At 34.9% G+C, this 22382-nt stretch overlaps 1 protein-coding gene across 1 annotated transcript in view; it reads left to right on the plus strand.

Annotated features, from left to right (window-relative positions):
* BBS9 (Bardet-Biedl syndrome 9) overlaps window positions 1-22382 on the plus strand; it is a 303074-nt gene that overhangs the window by 61700 nt on the left and 218992 nt on the right. The window contains exons 15-19 of the mRNA XM_088521368.1: window positions 1267-1281; window positions 4244-4384; window positions 5925-6020; window positions 9847-10019; window positions 11251-11403. Coding sequence (XP_088377494.1) covers window positions 1267-1281; window positions 4244-4384; window positions 5925-6020; window positions 9847-10019; window positions 11251-11403 — 578 coding nt within the window. The remainder of the gene's footprint in view (window positions 1-1266; window positions 1282-4243; window positions 4385-5924; window positions 6021-9846; window positions 10020-11250; window positions 11404-22382) is intronic.

A 22382-nucleotide genomic window follows, 5' to 3' on the forward strand; every position in this document is an offset into this window, starting at 1 on the left:
CAAATGTGACAATAACTGCCTCCCCAGGGAGGAGGAGGACTTGGATAAGCTCGGACTGAGTAGTCCCCCCCTTCACTTCTAACAGCGCAATGAATTCATTCTGAACAAACAAGCTAATCCAAAATGATATAATTCGTCATTCTGTTTAAAGATGTCTTAGCGACCCTTGTGTTAGAATATGTAAATTTATCCTGCAATTTATAACTTAAAGCTGATTTGTTTAATTTTCCTACAGCAGCCCTTGTGAGTATTTGTCTGTATTGGTCAATTTGTCAACTGAAACTCATGCTTTTTGTAACACTTGATCATATCTTTCCTAGGCTAGACTTAGGTGCATGTGGTAGGGAATTAAATTATATTCTTCCCTTTCTCTTGAGAGCCTGCACAAACAGCTTATGCAATTTAGTCCTTCCATATTGTCTCTTAGTCTCCTTATTTCTTGTGTCCCATATAAAGTCATGTGGCTTCAACTGCTGTGAAGTTATAGTTGCTGTGGTGCAACTATATAGGTTGTTTCTGAGTGTATGGATCTTCTGATCTTTTAGTTTTCCTGTTTTTCTTTCTGTGATTTACATTTACAAGATCACTATATGAAACTGAGATGGAATTTTGTATATTTTCCTTTTTGATTAGGAAAGCAGGTAAATCTTATCTTGAATGTCTTTGAGTACAAATGTACGTACAAACAATCCCCAGGAGATATGAAATCTAAAGTTTATTTTGAATTGTGGAACTTACAAGAACTCTAAATGCAGAAACATAGATTTTATCTTTATAAAATTTTAGATGTTCACTTAATTTCAGTTGGGAAATGTACAAATTTCCCAAATTTCAGTTGGGAAATGTACAACTGTTGGGTTTGTACTCTGTGATGTACAAAATCCAGTGCTAACATAGTTTGTTTGAGACGATAATAAATTAAAGCTATAAGTAATGTGCTAGCACAGTAAAATGAAGAGCTTTTTTATGAGTTCATTTTATCTGAATAGTCTTTTTCCTCCTCCTTTTAAATTTAAGATAACAGTATTTGTGACTAAATTAGTCTTCAATGCAACTGTGTAGGATTCATAAAACTGATGATTAATATGAATTAGCAGCTGGATGTTGTTGAAGAGTTGATGCGCGTGGTATCATAACTTGTCATGACTGTTTTTTGGCTAGTATTATATTTTGTATTTGCCTACTTACAAACAGGACTTAAATTTATTTATTTTGTAACTTATTAATAATTTTCTCTTTTCTTTTATGCTGCTGTTTAAATGGTAGAGCTCAATCCTGAAGGTGAGTGAATGAAAAAAATAGTCTGAGTATTCTTAAGAGTGAGAACACTTACTGAACAAAGTAGATTTGGAAGTGAGCTGTTAATTTATCTACTACTTCTACAACCTACTATCCTTGCAGTGATGCTGCTGTGAAAATGAATATAGGAGAAATTTGAAAGTGAATGAAACTTTACCTACAGGAAAATAGAAATAATGATTTTTTTCAGTGAATTATAATAGGCTTTCCCATATGTGACACAGGAGTTTTGCAGTCTGTTAAGCATTTTTTGCTTTGAGGTTTGGAAATGAAAGTTGTTTGTGATTAAAGCTACAACTTTGCTGCCTGATAAGTTCTTACTGAAACTTGAAAAAAAATGTCCAAGAAACCCATACCATTGTGCTTTCTATTTCCGACTTTGCAACTGTTTGTAAAAAAAGTAGCTCTGAGAATAATGTCACAAAACTCTACTCATTCCAAATCCTGTTGGAAGCATCAAAGCTAAAGTATTACTTTCTGTGTGATTAAAAATGTCAGCACAGAACTTAGTTGTGGTTGTTGTGAATGTGATACTTGCAAGAGCTACAAAAAGACAAAACAGGAATGGAAAGGTAGCTTACATATTGGTAGGCTAAAAAGATATTATTTTTGAAAAATGGTTGTGTACAGGTATACAACAGTCTCAATAGGAAATAATTTACTGACATAAAAATCTTAGGGAGAAATTCTATCTTGGGGGGGAAAATGTTGCTTCTGATGGATTTAGGGGTCAACCAAAAGAGTGTTTTTGCAGTTTTCTTCTAAACGTAGGTGTATTTATAGATATATGTTTGAAACTTATCTTCCATACTTATGCTCTTAAAAGCATCCTAGAAGTGGAAAAAGTATATTACTGTCTTAATGGCCTCCTTCCTTTCCTATGGGTTCTGGATATTTCAGGGGACCTCAAGATGCTGTACAGAAAGTAGATGCTGAACTATTTCAAAAAAAACAAAATAGTATTCTTGGCAAGAATGGCTGTCATCATGTGGCAGATTTTTACCATGCAAAGTAATTGAATTATTATTAAATATATAGAAAAAAATATAAAAATGCATATAAGATGGGTGACATTCTGAAAATTAAGACAGTAATATGATGTTCTTTGATTTAAGAAACTCAGGATTAAAACCTATTAATGCTAAAGAGCACTGCATTGTGTGGAGCACAATGAACTTTGTAGAATTATCCCTGGTAAAATTTCTGTTTGGGTTAGTGTGATGTGCACTAGACTAGTTAAATTCAATCTCATAATAATAGAAAAGGTGTGAATTCTCTGAATATTTATCACTCCAAATTGCAGCTCTGAACTTAACGGTTTCTTTTATCATACGCATCAGATGTCATATTATAGACATAATTAAGATTAATGCGTGAGTAATTTGGAAGTGGAAGCCTAACTACAGTGCATGTAATTACGTTATTGCTTTCATCTGGTAAGCACATAGTATATCTTTAACTATAATGGAAACATTATGAGATGGTCTGATTCAGTCATATTTCAGAGTAGTTGTTCTACTTTTAAACATCGCAAAGAAAAACATTTCTATGTGGTTTCTTCTCCATTTTTACAGTGTTAAAATTATATGGTGCCCATTGCATCACAACTCTAGATGAAGCAAGATCAATTACTAGACATAACAGGAAGACTAGGAAATAGACTAAAGAAGTTCTGGCTTCCCAGACTTTGCTGTTGCTTTGGGTCCCTTCCCACTCTAGCAGGTCCAATGAAGCATTTCAAAAGAATTTCTGAAAATTAGTATTTCATTCTAGAGATAAATTTTTCTGGAGCTTTTTGGTTTTGTTTTCTTACATTCACGGTGGATTCTTGTAAATCGGAAATCTCCCCTGTCCCTTCTGTCAACATTTCTCTGAAATGTTGAAAAATTATGCTTCATTATGAGCCACATTGAGAACAGGCAGTCAAGGAGAAGGTGGTTTGAAACAAGAAGAAAAACACCTTGCTTTATATTTGAAAGTATTTCATAATCTTTTGGCTAATCTTGTTACTAATTTTTTCCTGTCGCAACAGTCTCTGAAATAGGTCCAAGTTTAACAACAAAATATTTATTATATCGTCATAAGAAGAAAAGACTTAAAATTTCCCATTGGATTATGAAGAGATAGTTGGACAGATCATTCTGAAATGTCATATTTAAAAAATATATATGTATTTTTCATCAATTCTTGAAGCACAGGGATAACGTAGCTTTGAGCACCTGTCTTCAGCTTTCTGCTAATTTCACACTGATTTTTACAAGCTGCTTCAAAATTATTACTTCCTCCCACCCCTTTTGTCCCAAAGAGACAGCCATCCATGTTTCATAGCACCAAGGATTTCTATCTTTTATATATAGAACATACCTTGAAATTTCCGACCTGATAGGAATTCTAGATAAGCATTAACTTGTATTCATGCAAATTCTTGACTAATTGTATTAAACGTGTTTTATAATTAATATTAGTGTTGCAATAGCCTCTTTTCTCTCATGGTTAGCACCATTCCAATAAAACTGCCTCTGATATGAAATCCCAGTACCAAAGAATATAACCCATTTGCTCTACTACAGTTTTTCTATTACCGTGCAATCATTTGAAAGATAATATTGAATATACCTTCAATTAATTTAGCATTTAAGCAAATAAAAAAGAATTTAACAGATTCTTTAACAATTCTGTTCATTAAATCCAGATCTTGTTTTGTATTCTTTTCAGTCTTGCCTCAAAAAAATGTAACTTTGAGCTCAGATCCTATATTGACAACATGGAATTTTTTGTGGGAAGTTAACCATGATTGAAAATTTTGCGTAGTGGGTTTTTTTTTTTTTCCTTAACTGCCTAAAAAAAAAAATCACTCTTATACCTCTTTAAGAACAGAAGTGTGAAGTATCTTGTATTCAGATTATGCATATGGAAGATGAATCTGTATGTTGTTTTCTTTTAGGAATAATAAAAGTTGCACAGTGTAAATTCAGGCTACCTTTGCGGTTAATTTGCTTACCAACGCAACCTTCAAAAACAGCAAACCACAAGCTAACTATTGACACCAATAAACCTCCCGTCAGTTTTCTCACCATTTTTCCAGGTAGGATTTTAAATGTGTCCGTAAGAGGAGATGCATTCGTAACTCAGACTGGAAACTTTTGACAATCAGTAGTAATTAAATAATAAACAAAACTAATATCAGAATGTTTCCAAAATATGTTTCAAATGAAATGATGGAATAACATTTCAAGAGGGGTTACCCATCTTGGCTAATATTATATGTGCGTCTGTTAAAACTGCTGATTTGTTTACACAAATGTGTAATTTAGCTTAACAAAATTCAGGCAAAAAAAGGAATACAGTTACCTTCAGTAAAACTTCAAGGTTTTACTTTTTACAAATCTTTGACCTAAATGATAATGTTAGCAGAAGAACAAGTGAATAAATTGGGTTTTTAATATGACTGTGAATAAATTTAGTCTGAAAATCCTAAAGTTTCTAAGGCCCTGACACAGTCTCTTGATGAGCTGTATGGGCCAACAAATTTAAAAGTGAAATGAGCTGTTTCTGAAAAGATTAAATAATACGTTAGTCTGAGCTATCAAAGGACTGAGTATGAGTTTTTTGTAGCCTGGCTTTCATCTTTTTGACAGTGAACATACCTTTTTCTTTCCGATATGTATGTGCTGTGTAACATTTCCCTCAAGCATAAATATTAATTTAAAAACTTTTCTTTTAAAGACCTACATTTCTATATTTTAGTCATAGGTTTCTGTTATGGTGAAATGATAATAAATGTGTTGATGATGAAATTCTGTTTAGAGATAATCTTAAAATAGAACACTTTGTTTTTAACTTAAGGATTCATTGTTGAAAATATAAGATAAAGGATAGACCTGTTGTCCCAGAGGGAGGTGATATCTTGTTTTCAGTGATGGAAAGGAAGCATGAAGTATGTGGTTTATGATGTGATCTGTGAGGAAACTTTGGATTTTTGGTGTGCTTTTGGATGGGAATTGTATCCCTTCTACTTCTTGTTTCACTTATTTTAGGAGAAGGGTTGTGAGGAGATGTGATTTATAGTACTTTTTAAAATGGGGTGGTGCTTTTAAAAATTGAGCTTTTTTAACCAGATGTGGTCTAATACATACAATTTAAAGAAGGGCAGCAAGATCTTTGCAAAGTAGTTAATTTTTGCAACCTAGATGTTTTTTGTCATGTATGCAGGAAAAACAGAAACAGAACTTGAAAAATCTAAGGGCCATTTAAGCAGTTTAATGGTAATTTTATATAGACATCTGAGCTAAAGGAGAGCTACAGTGAGTCCTGCATCCATCAAAAGTGATGGTCTTTTCGACTGTGCAGTACTTACAATTTTTATTTAATGATACAGCAGAACCTCTGGAGAAACTGCCTTTTCTAGATGTATGCAATGAGTTGTGAGAAGAAAGCATGGCTTAGCTCCCTGTCTGTATATGAACATAGAAGGGAGTGTGTACTAAAATACCCATGAAATTCTTTACTTCAAATTACTCCTCCTAGGTTGCTCATGCAAAACTTGATATAATCCCTTGCTTTTGCTTGAAGTTTGGTGTATACTAGTGTTGAATTATAGCAAGCTAATCTTGAATTTCTTTTAGACTTTGCTGATCAATCTGAAGAGGACCAATCTAATGCCCTGGGATTTCAATTTTTAACTGGTTCAAAAATCACTCTTCTTGCTTCTAAAACATCACGTAAGTGATATCAATATTAATTTAAATGTAAAATATAAAAAATGATAGGCCATGAAAGAAGAAATAAATCATATGTAGAAGGAATCTCTAGGAATTTACACAAGGTTTTCAAAGTGTTTATAAACCATTTCTTGACAATCTCTATTAACTATCTAGAAATATTGCTGGAAAGTCACAAACTTCTAAAACTAAACAAAAATCATACTTAGAGTGTGCTACAGTAACAAGTCTTTAGAGGAATTGAATTTTCTTCAAGTTTTTACTTTTAACACCATCTTAATTATGATGACATTATTGCATTTTGAATAATGAAGGAAAAAATCTTCTTTCCTCAAAAGTGTTTAAATTATGTTTGGAAGTAATCATTTATGGGAATTTGCAAAAAGGTCGAGAAAGTGTTTCTAACTCCCTGTAGATTTTCAGTAATCATTGATATATAGCCTCAGCCTTTTGACCCACCTAGATGTTTTTCTGCATCTGAGTGAATACCTGTCTGTATCTTCAGATGCCTAAATACTTTTGTAAATCTAGGGTGTGGGTATTCATATCCTTCCTATCAAATTAATGGAGTGTACAAACATGTATGTAGCTATACTGTTACCTGGTTCAGTGTCTTTGTTATTGGAGCAGTGTTTGAATTAAGTGGTTGTGTTCCGACCAACTTGTGTTTGTACTCTTCAAAAAATTGGCTCTCAATTTTGGAGAGTTATGGAGTTGCCTTGTGCAACTACTCAAATTATTAATGTCTTTCTTGGCATGTGCATTGGAACCAAATTAGTTCAACTGCTTTAGCATTTTCCATGCCATGAAGTCTACATTTAATACCGCAGATTAACAAACTGTAAAGCTAAAATACCTTCTACTCAGAGTTCAGATGGAACACTGTATGAATATCTATGAAAACTATTTAGTAAGAGTGAAATGAATGAAAACATGTGAGAGATAAGAATCTGGTTTGTTGATGTGATATTCTTTAAATATATATAAAAATAATCTGCCTCATTGTGTTTTCAAAATTCAGAATTCATGATGGGTTATATAAATATTACTGGTGTCAGCTGTAAACTGTGAGATAATATTAAATACCTTTTACATGTAATCAAATGGGTTAAAAATAGAAACTATCTGAAGAGTAATTGTTAAAGAACTTGCATTATACCAGGAATCATTTTACACTTCTAAGCTTCAAGTCCATTCTAATTAGTTTGTGTATGCACTATTTGTATGTTGAAATGTTGTAGATGCTTTTTAATACTTGTTTATATAGACAGTAGATTTTAAATGGTTTGAACTAGACACAGCTTTAAGAATAGCTAGACATACAGTGATAGTTTCTAGAAGCTAAACAATCTAAATCTTTTATGAATAGCTATTTCTTTTTAAATGACAATTTCAATCATTTACTTGGTCTTTGATTTGTATATCTGATGCTTATATAAGGGACAAATTTGTGTCAATTTTAACTGTTATTGGGGACATAACTTTCTGTTCTTCAACCAAAATGCTCAAGCTTTTCCTCTCAGGTTTGTTTATTCTCTCGCCAGGAATGACGCACGCAATCTTACTGTAAACTTTCCCACATTGCTTTAGTTGTGAAGTTTGCTTTAAGAGGAAGATATAAAATATCTCTTTTTCTTTAACATAATTACTCATTTCTCTTGTCTGGGAATCCTTCCTTTAGAAAACAATGAGGTGTTTGATGCCCTCTTTGATATAGAGAACAGTTCCCAGTGTTTACCTTGAGAGCTGCATTACTTGCAGATTTTTTCAGAGGATTTTGTTCATTTGAAATGTTATTTAAATAAAACTGTAAAAAAATGTATTACACAAGGAGAACATTTTTGTGAGCGGAGGCTATGTGTATCATGACCAATACCAGACAACAGTCCCTACCTTTTCAATGGGAAGGATTGTCTACAGCCATGAAAGCCTCCAGGTTCCGTTGGGTTTCAGTGCTAAACCTGCCAAAAAGGGATGCTATAATGATATCTGTTTTTTAATTTATTTTTAGATGTATTAACTAATTAATTTTAAACAGTGTGGGAATTGAGGAAGATATTTTAACCTGCCAATGTGTCTGCTGAAAAGTAGTGTAGCCTGCAGTTCATTTTGACATTTAAATATGTAAAAATTAAGCTTGCCCTTGAGACTTTTTGGTTGTTTGCTAACATTTTTTAAACCTCCGCACTTTAATTCAAGTGTAAAGTGCTATTTGTGATTGTTTTCTATTATGATTAGTACTTCCTTGATAGGAACTGAACAGAATCTTCTAGACTGCATTCAGATAAGCTACCAGCAGGGCAAATAATCATCCTTGCAGGTTACCTTAGTAGTACCTTAGTAGTAGTAGTTACCTTAAACCACCTGCTCTAGTTTTAAAGCCTTTGTAGCCTATTAGAACTCTGCTGATTCTCTGACCGTTCTGTGTGAGAATTTTCTGAAAAGAGTGTATTATAATTTTCTGTAGGAAAGCTTTTTTAAAAAAGGCTAACATAAAATGCATCACAATTAGAAAAGCACTGAAGGAGCAGAAGCCCACTTTTTGTTGTTATTGCTTCTTTTTTTTTATTGCTTCCATTGTGTTTCTGCATAAAAGCACATCTTAGGAAACTGAAAATCTCTAGCTGTACTACAGTTGCCAAATGCAATTTGTCTTTTTCTTAAGAGCTGTAAGATCACATAAAACAAACGACTGTAGTGCTCTACTTGTGCAATAGTAAAATTAGATTGTATTTGTATTGACCAATAACCAATGTATGGAAACTGAATATGCATTTTGGAGGAAATTAGTTTTATCCATTTGAAGCCATTAATGTATTGGTTACATCAATGATAAATGGAATGAATGTTGGTTTGGTCTGAAAACATCTGAGATAATTTCACATACAAAAAAATCATTTAAGGGAAAATATGATGAGATATCCAACTAAGTCCAGATATTATATTGTGAGTATTTAAAAAATGGATATTAGGTTGAATGTTATCTTTAGCAGATGGAGTTCTTTTCTTTAACAGACATGGTTTTTAAACAAAACCTGCTTTTTTTTCTGTTACACTGTAAACAGAATTTCTCTCTTCAGTGAAATGTGTATCCTGGGAATGATGCCAGTGGTAATGTCAAACAATTCGGTATTGCTAATGTTGAGAAAGTCCTAAAAATTAAAATCCTAAAAAATTTTCGTTCATTTGATTTTAATGTGAACCGTGTTAACAAGGGCTGGGGGGAGGTGGGATTGAGAGTATTTTGTATCAATAATCCCAACAACTGTTACTCATCATGGCTTCTTTTTGTTTTTTCTTTTGGATAAGGTATTGATAGATGAATAATGAAAGAAAATAAGGCAATGGTATTTGAATATGGCTGTCTGACAAAAAAGAAACATTACTATGCTATTAGGATTTTCAGCAATGTTTTCCTGTCAATATTTAGTTAATTTTGACTTCCTGGAAAATGAAGAGATGTAAATATGGAGTAGAAGCAGAAGAGAAATAAAGTGTCTTCCCATTAGTTTGATATTTTGAAATGTATTAAAATGTGATAAGCTGAGTGATTTTTATGGGACAGATAACATTGGCTGAAGGTTTTTTTTCATTTCAGGTTATGATGTGCTACATATGTGTTCGTGGATATATTTTTTATATATATATATTCTAAATATTTGGTTAACACCATTGAACAAGTATACCTTATTAAAGCCTCTAGTATGGACTTTGTATGTATTTAACAACTCCATGAAAATTTTCTGTATTGAGTACAGTAATATATAGTGAATGTGTCTGGCTTAAGTTTACGCATTTAGTCTTGTATTTAATCTTGTTTTTAAAGAACGATACAGAATCCAGAGTGATCAGCTAGAAGATCTTTGGCTAATAACAAAAGAGCTCACACTTAGACTTAAAGAACATTTCAAGAAGCAAAACTGCAAAGACTTCACATGTAGCTTTTCTGGTTCGATTCCCCTGCAGGAATATTTTGAACTAATTGATCGACATTTTGAGGTATGTTACATAATATATGACTATCTAACTAACAGTTTCCCTAGTTGAAAGTCATTTGTAAGGCACCACTAAGATGAATTTGGTTAAAGGTTAAAATTGCATAGCGGTGGCACACAGGAAGCTGTAGCTAAGGTAATGCTGGAAAAGATACCATTCTGTTTAGTTTTTAGCATGTGGAGTATGTCTTGCCTTTGAAACGATCCTTGTGATTGTCAAGCCCAAGCAGTTTATGTGAAGTCTGCAACTAATACAAATTGGGGGTACTCATTTAGTTCGTGAGCCATCGGTTCTTCACTCACTAACATCATGTTAATTGTGAAGTTGTTTCTAAAATTTGTCCTTGGTCATAGACTGTTTTAGTAGTCTGTAATAAAGAAGTCTTGAACATTTGTTTCAGTATCTTGGTGCTAATACAAAAAGTACCTTTAGATTTTAAAATAGTAGTTGCTCATCTAAATGCATCATTGCAGACATGAACACATTGACCAGATAAGGTATGAAACATATGAATGATCCTTGCCTTCCTGTTTGATCATGCAGATGACAATGAAAACCCTCTCCTGAAAAAAAACTCGCTCTTAAGAGATGTTTATGTTGCAGAAAAATATACTGGAAAATGAAAAGTTTATTATAAAGTAGGAATTCTTATTATGTGGACATTTGATATACAGTCTTGACAAAGTTCTGTGAACGTATTAAGAGAGTGGTTTACTAAATCTGGTCAATATATAAAGAGGAAAAAGAATTTCACCTCAGAAAAAAGGTGATTGTTCAACTGGCACAGAACTTAATACTTCATGTTCAAGGGTTCTTTTTATTTTCAAAATGTTCAAAATCTTTTATTTTCTAATGCAGTGATTATCACATCTACTAATTTTCACACACATGTCACAAATTGTCAAAAATTACATGCAAAGCTAAGGAGATGCCCTCAGTGAAGCACCCTGAGAATGGTGAAATATCACTTTTGTCATTTATGGGTTTTGATGACATTCTTGTGCATTATTACAGATTGTGTCTGTCAACATCTATTCGTGATTTCAGTGGCAACTGATGGCTTTTTCACTGTTGTTTCATGAAGAGCTTGAAATTAACCATATTAGTATGAACTGGCTTGGGAAACATAATCACATTTGAATGAATGCATACACTCTTAAGTATGTTATTGCTGTTCTCCCTTTTCTTTGGGAATGTGCATATATCTGATTTCTTGAAAACCTTTAAATTGCAGCTACGTTTGAATGCTGAAAAGCTTAAGGAGATGTTATCTGAAAGGGCTGTTCAGTTTAGAGCTATTGAGCGACGACTACTGACACGGTTCAAAGATAAAACTCCTGCTCCTCTTCAACATCTGGACACCTTGCTGGAAGGAACATTCAGAGAGGTCAGTCCAGTTTGATTGTGAACCTAAACTTTCTTTATATCGTTGGTAAAACTTAGTTTAAAGCATATAAGCTATGCTTTCCTGGTTACATTTGCCATCCAAAAGACCAGGAAGCAGTAATTTGTTTAACCTAATATTCCCTGTAAGTTTCCAGATGATTTGCAATGGTTTTATTTAATCTGCAACCACAAAATTTTTACTCCTGGGTCACACTGGCTTGACAGCACATCATTCTTTCTTAACTGATGTTGATAGTGTAAATATTTGATAGTTTATGTGAAAATATTTTATAGTTCATAGCTTGTGTAAATATTTTATGGTACATTGTAAACTGGTGGAATGGTTTGGCGACTGCTGTAACATTCACAACAAAATAGTCTGAGGCTGACCATGTCCTTCCTTAGGAGGTTTTTATGTTCTAATGGTTTCAGAATGCAATAGCTGCAGATTTTTTTTTGTTTCATTCATTCCTAAACCATACCCATCCTGGGAGTACACAAGAAGGACAAAAAAAAACACCAAACTTTCTTCTTCCTGCCTCAGCCCTGCAGTGCTTTAGAATAACCCTTGTTCCATGATGCATCCCCTTATGAAGTTCCGTATTGGTATTTTGTACATTTATATTGGAGGATCTGATACATTAATCATGGAAGGAAGTTTCCTCTAACTTACAGATTAGTTTCTCTAATGCAAACAGTAAAAGTAGTTTTTCTTACCGCCTTCATTTATTTGATTGTCATCATATACAAATGCAACAGCATGTAAAGATAGTCTTGTTTTCAGTAAGGAATCTAATTGTGGCACAGCTTCTTTAGTAGGACAGGTTAGAAAATATATGAGTTGAATGAGCCTTTGTTTCCATTTTTACCATTAATGTATATAGGTATTGTTGGCAAACGTGTCATTCTTTAGCACTTTGAAATAGCACAACTAGATCAAGCTCCAAAGATCAACTGAATAAAGTGGCTCTCTTGAGTCTGCTTTTGATATACATATGCATGTTGCTTTTAAAATTAATGCAGCTGGGGTGTGTTTGACAGTATTCTGATGCACTTGAAAAATCGAGCCCGACCGTATGACCAAAATCACATAGTTGATCTTGATGTACATTCTGGAAGAATCACAAAATCACAGAATGGCCGAGGTTGGAAGGAACCTCTGGAGGTCATCTAGTAGAACCCCCTGCTCAAGCAGGGTCACCTAAGGCATGTTGCCCAGGACTGAGTCCAAACAACTTTTGAATATCTCCAAGGATGGAGGCTCCACAACCTCCCTAGACAGCCTGCTCCAGTGCTCTGTCAGCCTCACACTAAAGAAGTCTTTCCTCATATTCAGATGTTCTTTCTGGTATTTCAATTCGTGCCCGCTGCCTCTTGTCCTGTCTTGTCCTGGACACCCCTGAAGAGAGTCTGGCCCCATCCTCATTACATCCTCCCCTGAAGAACTTGGGACACATTGATATGATCCCCCCTGCTCTGTCTTCTGTTCTACCGGCTGGAAAGTCCCAGGTCTCTCAAGCTTTTCTCTTATGAGAATTACTCCAGTACCCCAACTCCCTAGTAGGCCTTTGCTGGGCTTGCTTCAGCAGATGTTTGTCTTTCATGCTGTGAGGATTGCAGAACTGGACAAAGTACTCCAGATGAGGCCTCATCAGAGCTGAATGACGAGGAAGGATCACCTCCCTCAACCTGCTGGCAAGGCTTTGCCTACTGCAGCCCAGGATGTCGTTGGCCTTTCTGGCCTCAAGGGCACGTGCTGGCTCATGTTATCCAGCAGGCTTCCCATGTCCTTGTCTGCAAAGCTGCCTTCCAGCAGATGAGCCCCCTGCCTGTATTGATGCGTCGGGTTGTTTCTCCCCTGGGTGCAGGACCTCTGTATTTGCCTTTGTTGAGCTTCCTGAGGTTGCTCTCTGCCTGTTTTTCTGTCCTGTTGAGGTTCCTCTGAGAGGCCGCACAGCCCTCTGGCATATCAGCCACTTGCCTCCATGTGGCATTATCAGCAAATTGATAATTGTTAAATAAGTTGGTAATTCATAAGTTGAACAAGACTGGACCCAATACTGACCTGGGGGACACTGCTAGCTATAGGCCTCCAACTGGACTGTGCCGCTGATCACAACCCTTTAAGCTCTGTCATATGGACAGTTCTCAGTCCATCTCACCGTTCACTCATCTATCCCCCTCTTCCTGATCTTGCCTTACGACGATTTTATGGGCAACAGTGTCAAAAGCCTTGCTAAAGTCAATGTAGACAACGTCTATTGCTTTCCCCTCATCTACTCAGCTAGTCATCCCATTGCAGGTGGCGCTCAGGTTGGTTAGGTGTGATTTCCTCTTCATGAATCCGTGCTGACTACTCCTGATCACCTTCTTGTCTTTCGCATGCCTCAGAGATGGCAGCCAGCATGCGCTGTTCAATGCCTTTCCAGGGCTGGGGGAGAGCCTGACTCACCTGTAGTTGCCCAGGTCCTATTCTTTCTACGTTTTTTATTTGCAGGTTTCTTTACCCCAAATCAGATGGATCATTTTTTCAATTACTATTGATATGTACTTTAAAAAATTGTATTAACTCTAACTGTAGTTGTAAAAAAAAAAAAAAGAAAAAAAAAAGGAAAAAAAAAGGAAAAAAAAAGTTGAGGGGGGAAAAGATTACTTTTCAGAGAAGAAATGCTTACATTTTTCCATATTTGTTAAAACTTTGTTTTATGTAAGCTTTTCTTTGATAGATTCACTTCGTTTATTTCCTTTTGTTTGCGTGAGACTCTCTGCAATGCACAAATAAAAATATAATAAAATAGTAATTACCATAGGGACCACAAGACTTTGTATATTTTGTAAGCAAGTCCTGGGGTAGGTTTTAATAAGGTCTCTTTGCTATATGGATGAAGTGAAATTGCTTGACTATATTTTCTATGCAAAGAGAAAGACCTTTGCTAGTATTGCTTTCTTTTTTAAAAGTGAATTTCATTTTCTGTCTTTATTATTTCAACAAATATATCTAACACAAAAATTTAAAGCATTCAAAAGACAACATATAGCTTTCCATTAACGAAATGTGTAAATATGCGTAAATTTGCGTAAATATGACCAGTATGAAATCTTATTCCGAAAATTCTTTTAAGTCCTTTTGACATTGAAATGAATACTGATGTTTCTGGAGAATACTAATTTTCATAAGAACTGTTCAAGCATATCTTCTTTTTATTTCTTTTGGAAGAGTCTGTTTTGAGCACATTTGGTTCTGTTTCTCATTGAAGAATGCATTCAATGAGGAATGGCGATCTATACCCTGTAGAAGTTAGGGGAAGCATTCCTATTAGGTTCAGTGGAATTTGAATTGAATCCTCAATGAAAATAATATGAAAGATTTAGGGTTTGGGTTTTTTTCTAGAATTTGTCAATCTGCCCATTCTATTACATTTTTAAATATTAGACAGAAATTTTTATTTTTATTCCATCAGTTATCATTGTGCCTATATTTTTGTTTAAAGAGAAGAAAAGAATTTGCATCCTCCTCCCTCCTTTGCACTGCAAATGTATTCAATTATGTGCAAGAGAAAGCCTTCATTTGTTACCTTTCATACTGAGTTTTATAGTCAAAAGGCAAATGCACATATTTGTTATTCTGAACTACTTCATGAAGAAAGTCGTATGTGTGAAAGGTATATGCAGATATGCAGCCATATATGTGTATTAAGCCTATAGATGCTAAGCTGGAGAAAATTAATCAGGCAGCATTTGACTCTTCGGTAAGAAGCATTCTAGTTGTGATATAATTTTTCTATTAGCCTTTGTACAAGAACACAAGGCAGGATGTATTCAATGCTACAATAAAATTACTAATGTGTTCATTATAAATGTATCCTTACCTGTTAGTCCTCGCAATGAGAGGGAAACATAGAAACAGGCTTCAGTGTCTGCAGCAATGAAAGACTTCCTTTTGTTTTTTTATGTACTGATTAATGTTTGCTTACAGAAACGCTCCGTATAACCTATAAATCTGTGAAATAATTCCCCAAACTTATATATATTTGCCCAAAACTTCCATATATTTGGGAGAATTGGCGAAAACTGCCATGTATTGGGGGAATGTGCCATATATGGCAATAATGGGAAACTGTCGTGTAGTCCAAACCTACCATATTTGGAAATAATGTAGGAAACTGAGATATATGGCAAAATCTGCCATATTTGGAAATCATGGTGGCGGGTGCCGTATATGGCAAAATGAAGTAAACTTCCAGAAGTCTAATTTTCTGCTTTTTTTTCCAAGCAAAGTTGGAATTGTTTCCAAATTCTGCCCCCTGCCCCCCTCTCTTAAATTAGAACAGAGGCAAGGGCTCTAAATCTAATCAAATCTAATTAGCTTGCAAATATTTAACCAATAGCTAGAGGTGGCTTTTTAAGTAGTAAATAATGAGGAGTAATTAAGGCAGCAAAGGCAAAAGGCTACTAATTTAGGACATTTCTATGGTGTAGTGTTTAAATTACAGGTTTTATACAAAGTGCATGGGCCAATGCACAAGAAAAAGAATCCAATTTTAATGGAATGCAGAACAAATTAACATTTTAACATTATAATACTGCTCAATTGTATAATGGGGTTTTGCTAAGTGTCACAGAACAGAAAATAAAAGTAACCCTCCAAAGTATGCTCATTTACCTCTTCAAGCTCAATATATGACAGGCTTACTGACGGCAGTAAGTAGACACTTGGTACATAAAAGACTCCGAATTCAAAGGTCTTTAGTAGGTGTAGGGGTTTTCCTGTCCTGACCCCTCAAGTAAATTGGTGCAAAGAGTAACAAACAATGAGCAAGATAAAAAAAAAAAAATACGTTATTCATATCCAACACTTAAAATTTCCTAAAGGGAACTACATGGAAGGTACCAGTTAAGCACAACTGAAACATACATTAGATCTGTGAGATGCCAGTTACCAAAAAGAACTGAAAAAAACTTTTTCCCCCCACCTTTTTTTGTTAATTTACAGATTTTGCCCATAATATTATTCCAACATGAACTTTTCCTTTTATTAAAAAGATCTAAATTCAGAAAATGACCACATAAGTTCCATTTTTTTTTTCCAGAGACGTAGTGGTTAACTCACTAGATCTGCATTAGATTGTGCTGACTGCAAGGAATACACAATCAGAGAAAAAAACCTAATTTTCAAAAAAAGTCAGCATTTTGCTTTTTTTGTATTATAATGCATAATTGGCAATACAAGACTGATTCAGATGCTTGTTCTCTGTAAAGTTAATGAAAATAAGTAGTTGCAGGGCCTGATGTGAGATTATTTTAGATTAAGTCAGCAGACAAAACAGATTGGTGCAGCTGGACCTACACAAAAAGTAAACCTCTGACCCATTGTCACAATAAACCTAATTTATACCAAATTTATATTCTATCTAATTTATACCAAAATCTGCAAGTGTTTTTAGCCAACTTGGCCATAAGATATTTAATGTCCTATATATATATATGTATATATATATTTTTTTAATCTGTATTTCGAAAAAAAATGTTAATAACTAACATGGTACCTGTTAAACCCATTTAAAAACCCATGTAAATCTATTAAAAAGGCACCTCTCCTTACTGTGCAGTGAATTGTTGGTCTTATGAACATATGTTTGATAAACCCACTCATGAAGAACTGTGTGGCATTTCTCTGGAATGTTTATTTGGCATGAATTTGAAACCAATGTATACTTGTCATCTGAACACGACGAGCAATCTCATTTCCTGTAGATCAGAGAAATCAATATAATTTACTGTATGCTATACCAGCAATGGATCTGCTTAACTGTGTTATTATTTCAGGTATCTCAAGACACAGCACCTGTGTGTGCCTTGAGATACTTGCTTTACCTCACACGGGTAAAACAAATATAGCTGTCCCAAAGCAATCTGCTAGAGCATCATCAGAAGATTTTTTTTTTTTTGGTAGTGCGTGTGGAAACTTACCAACATTTATATTAGTTGGATAATTGTGTCAAGGAGTTGTAAATAAATTGGTAATAAAAATTGCTGATTTTTGAAATATCACCTATTAAGGCTTGCCAAGCAGCCATGAAATCTTCATCATTTACACTCACTAGTTGCTTTCCATTATGTAGCTTTCATGCCTCAGTTTCGTTTTGCACTGTATTGTTATAGGACTGAAATAAAAACCTTCCTAGTGGGCATGAAAAAATAGTGCTTTTCTGTCTTTCTGCGAAGACATTATGAAAGTTTTCTTCAGATGCTGCATAGCACTTCCTCTCTGGCTTACAAAGTGTACCTCTCCCTGTAAATAATTCAATTTTCAAAGTGGGTATCTCATACACTATCTTTCGTGTTGCCATATATGAAAGAGTTTTCTTTCAAAGAAAACTTATTCAGTCTATTCAGTTCTACTGGGAACTGTAGCCAACTAGTTTCATTTTCAGTCATTCAATTGCACTCAGACTTTTTCAGTCCCTTCAGAGATCCCTAATGATCTGGACTACTTTGGCCTAGAATATGAGCTCTAGCCTTACAAAGTAGTACCACTTATTCCCTTTAAAAAAGATATTTTCCAATGTAAAATGAATGACTTCACTTCTTGCTGTTGCCCTTATATTCTGTAAAATATAATCTCTCCCATACCCCTAAGACTTAAATCAAAGATTGAAAAATCCTCTGACAGGGAAGGTTGTGGAACAGCTCTAAAATGTTAGCCACAAACAGGATAAAAAAAATCACACTTCTGGCCCTTCAGCATTTTGAATGGAGCAGTGATTCTCCAAACCTGGCCCCTCTCAAGGTCAAAGGGAGAAACACAGAACGTAGGAGTGCGTGCCAGGGCACGTCATAACTGGTGTCCTCCTTTGAGGAGAATGTGACAGATCAAATGGATCAAGTTCAAGTGGACAGACCCTGGTTGGATCATTTTGTGCTGTATCTACACACACATAAACACACACACGTGTGTGCATTTTATTTCCAATTCTCTCTCTTTTTGTGATGACTCTTCCATGTTTTCAGCTCTAACTCTTCTCTCCTGTGAAAAAACTTGCTGAGAATGTGAAACATCAGTTTTATCTATTTGTCCCACAAACTCTGAGACAAATTAAGTCTTTTCTTAAGACTAGTCTCTCATCGGAACAAGTCATTGCTGGTAAACACTAAAATACTAAAGGGTTGTGCTCAATATATGCTTCCCAAGTGCAGCTATTTGCGACATTTTTTGACTACATCTTCAAATAAACAGGGGCTTTGATGATGTTGTAAGTATTCCACTGTTAAAGTTAAATAAGTCTTAGGCAAGAAGAAACATAACACTATCTGTACACCAATAAAATAGAGAATTTTAATTATATGTAATAGCCAATAAGCGACTTTTAATGGCTGTGAAAAGAATAAATGACTACATTTTGCAGAAACAGCAATAAAACAAGAGAAACTAAATATAACTTCTCAAAGAAACAGTGTATTTACTTAAGCCAAAAAGAACTAATTTATATTATGGGTGTAGGTCTCACTGACATTATCAGGGGAAAATGACTATTACAGGAGCGGGTGTGATATACAGCCTTTGAGTCATGCATGATAAACCCTAATGGTTTTGCTTTGAGGTAAAAGTCCTTACTAATCAGGCAATGAATCATTCCCAAAATGTTGTGTTTCTGAGGCCATGTGTGTCATTTAGAGAGAATACTCAATCATTAGTGATCAGTTTTGAGATTTTCATCAACCCACTAATAGACAAGGAAAAGAGCTAAGAGGCCTGAGCAAAGAATTAATGGACCTTTAATGAGATTCTAAATGTATTTTAGTGAATAGAACATAATCACTTTCATTCGGCACTGCTCACATCTCACTAGTGATCAAAGTGCTCCACACACTGCAAGTGTTAAAATAATTTAGAGACCTATATTCATGGTTTGTAAAAGTTGTAAAAAAATATTTTTACTTAAAATATTGTAGATGCCAACACTTATTTTGTATTGTGCCTCTGCAGGAGATCAAAACTTACAAATAAAGAGCCTAACTTCCTAAATCAGTTGATGGAAGTGAGGTAAGAAAAGAAATAGGAAGGAAATTGTTTATTCATTTCTTTAATATATTATGTGCTAGATCTGCATTACTATTAACTGTCAAGGAAGTTAAGTGCTGGTCTAACTTAAAACATATAATGCTGAAAAGACATTTTCAGAAACAAGATTGAAAACGAAAATAAAGATGTAATGAAATACGTGTATGTGCATGTATATGTGCATACCTTTGTACATATACCAGTACGTGTCAATTTGTACTTCAGTCTATAAATGGCCTATTGCCCTCCTAGACCTGCTCATTTGATTTTTACGCTTACTTGATTTTGATTTTCACTATGAAAATATCAAAAGAAATCTATCTTGTATCTAACAAGCAGCTAACTGACCAAGGACACGTGGAGGATGTCCAGTCTCCTGAAACAAAACCTGACTAATTCTAGGGGAGCCAGTTCAATCAGGTGATTTTGGAATGAAGTCCCAGGAATCATAGTCAGTATAAAAAGGAGGAGTCATTTGGTAGCTGGGGAAATCCTACATTGGAAGTGAGGAGAAAAGGGAACAAGGAAATAGACAAAGAGGGGACAAACAGAACAGACTATTCCTTTCAAATGGCAGTGACAAAAACCATCTGTCTTACTTAAGAGATGAAATTGTTAGATGAATACACATGTAAAAATGCCTTAGAAGAATTTAAGTGTGATTTGCTTTAAATGTCAAATATATTTACACTCTTCATCCCTGGGGAAATTCAATAGCTACTTCAAGGCAAAGACAAAATTGGTGACACCTGTTTGAGGGACTGGGTAGCTGGACTCCAGGAATCTCTGAGCAGCAGAGATGCCACAGGGGCACTGGACTTAAAGCACTTATCTAAAGATAAAGGTAAGGAATACAGTATCTAAACTTCTACTGCCCTAGCATCTGATCAGCAAGAGGTTGGAGTAGAGCTACGGAGAGGACTGCAGAGCTTCATGGAATTGTTCTAAGCCAGCAGACTGTGAACTATCTCCAAACTCAGGCCTATATAACTACGATAGTGAAGTGCTATAAATAAGGGGTACGGGTCAGACTTTGTTCAGCACTGCATGGGCGCAAAGCTTCCAGGGGGCAGTTTGCTCACATCTAGCTGGTGAGAAAATGTGTGACAGTTCATCCCCAGTCATAAAGACAAGCCCTTAAATTGTGAGCCATAATACCATGTAATAAATCAACCTTGCTGTAGTAATATAGCTAAAGGTCTGTTGCAAACCCTGACTAAATGTGTTAGACAAAAGAAGGATAAAATGTGCTTGTATTTGGATGTTTGTCACTTCTTAACTGGTTTTGTTTGTGCCCAATCTTCAGAGAGGAAACCATACGACAAAGAATCAACAGGTTACTTCAGTCTTCATAGTGGAATACACCTAAAACTGTTTCTGCTTAATGATATCAAATGTTTCTATAAAATGAACAAGAATTGGCACACACTAATTCTTAAAGTACTGCTTGACAATGTTTTAACACTTGAATCTTTGCAGATCACATTAAAATAGAGAATTAACATGCCTGATCAACAGCACCAGGGCAAAAATTCTTAGCAATTGTCATGTTTTTTTTTAAAAAAGATGTACTCAAAGGGATCCTGATTTCTAATTCCTTTAAGCATTGCCCAGAAATTCAGATTAATTACACATTCTGCTGAAACCTCAGGAAGCATAAATATTTAGTGCACTTCCTATGGCCCCCTAAAATTATGTCCATGGATACAAAAGATTTGCTTTTTCTCCATACGTTTAGCTTTGAAGGTTTATTGTATCATAGCTTTCTCTTTTTGGATGCTTTTCTAAAAAAACGTTTACTTAACGCTTTTCCTTGCGCTGAATGTTCTTTATGTGTGTGTATCTTAGAGTAAACTTAAATAAAGCTGCAAGTCAGAGCCTGCATTCTTTAATCAGGTGTAGCTCTAAAATATCTCTTTCTTTCTGAGAAAAAGAAAACTGCTAAGTGAGCTCTAGAGTTCGTGGTTTAAATGTCAGCTTTTAATACTGGGATAGATCCTGCCATGTGGCATGACTACTCTGTGTCCTCCTGGAAACAACAGGGGTATTGAAAAGGCTCTAGAAAAGTCAGCCAGTTACATGAAGAACCTTCCAGGAACAGAACAAATGTAAGGACTCCTAAATGTCAATCCTGTGCTGTGGCGTGAAGCCGCGAGCCAATGTCAGCTATGATTTGGTCCTACTTTTCAGAAGTTAACGTTCATTCATCGCACAATTGCTTAATTTCCATCTGAAAAGCCCACAGTGTTCCGTCTTTCCATTTAAATTAGACTTCAACCTGGAACTGTTTTATGACAAAGTTCAAAATGCTCTGAAAATACTAGAGGCACCCCTCCTAAAACCCATCTGTTGTAGAAAAAGAAGAAGGGAAACTGCTTTGACATTACTGATTAAAGAAGCCAACCTATCCACTTACAGAAGCCTGACTTCCAAGGCCCTTGCAAATACCATCTGTTTTTCCAGCAGTCACTGCTGAAATCTCGAGATCCCCAAACACCCAAACATCCACTGGGCGAAAAATAGCTTAGTACCACACATTAAAATATAGGTGGGTTGAAAGAAGCAAATAAACCTTCTTATGCTTATGAGCTTTTATTTTTTTTTTGAAGGAGCTTGTGTCTTAACCTTTTGTTTTGACCACTGGTCCATTTTTCCAGCAAGAAGATATGTTTAACTTGAAATACAGCATCTTTACATTATTCTGGAGCAGATCTTTGGTCAGAATTAATCATCTCTGCAGTCATTAGCTGCAGGACTGCTAACATAAACTGAGATCTGTTTTCTAGCTTTTTCCAGGTGAGCTTCTTCAGTTTTTGTTTTTTCAATATAACAAATGGGACTGCAAATTTTACAATTGTGTAAAAAGCCTAGTAAATGGTAGTAATTTTTTTAAGAGATTCAAAGTGTTGTCGTTTTAT

Source organism: Tinamus guttatus, unplaced genomic scaffold (genome assembly GCF_059628265.1).
Source record: "Tinamus guttatus ecotype Peru unplaced genomic scaffold, ASM5962826v1 Tinamus_guttatus_pri_ptg000119l, whole genome shotgun sequence".
Classification (NCBI taxonomy): domain Eukaryota; kingdom Metazoa; phylum Chordata; class Aves; order Tinamiformes; family Tinamidae; genus Tinamus; species Tinamus guttatus.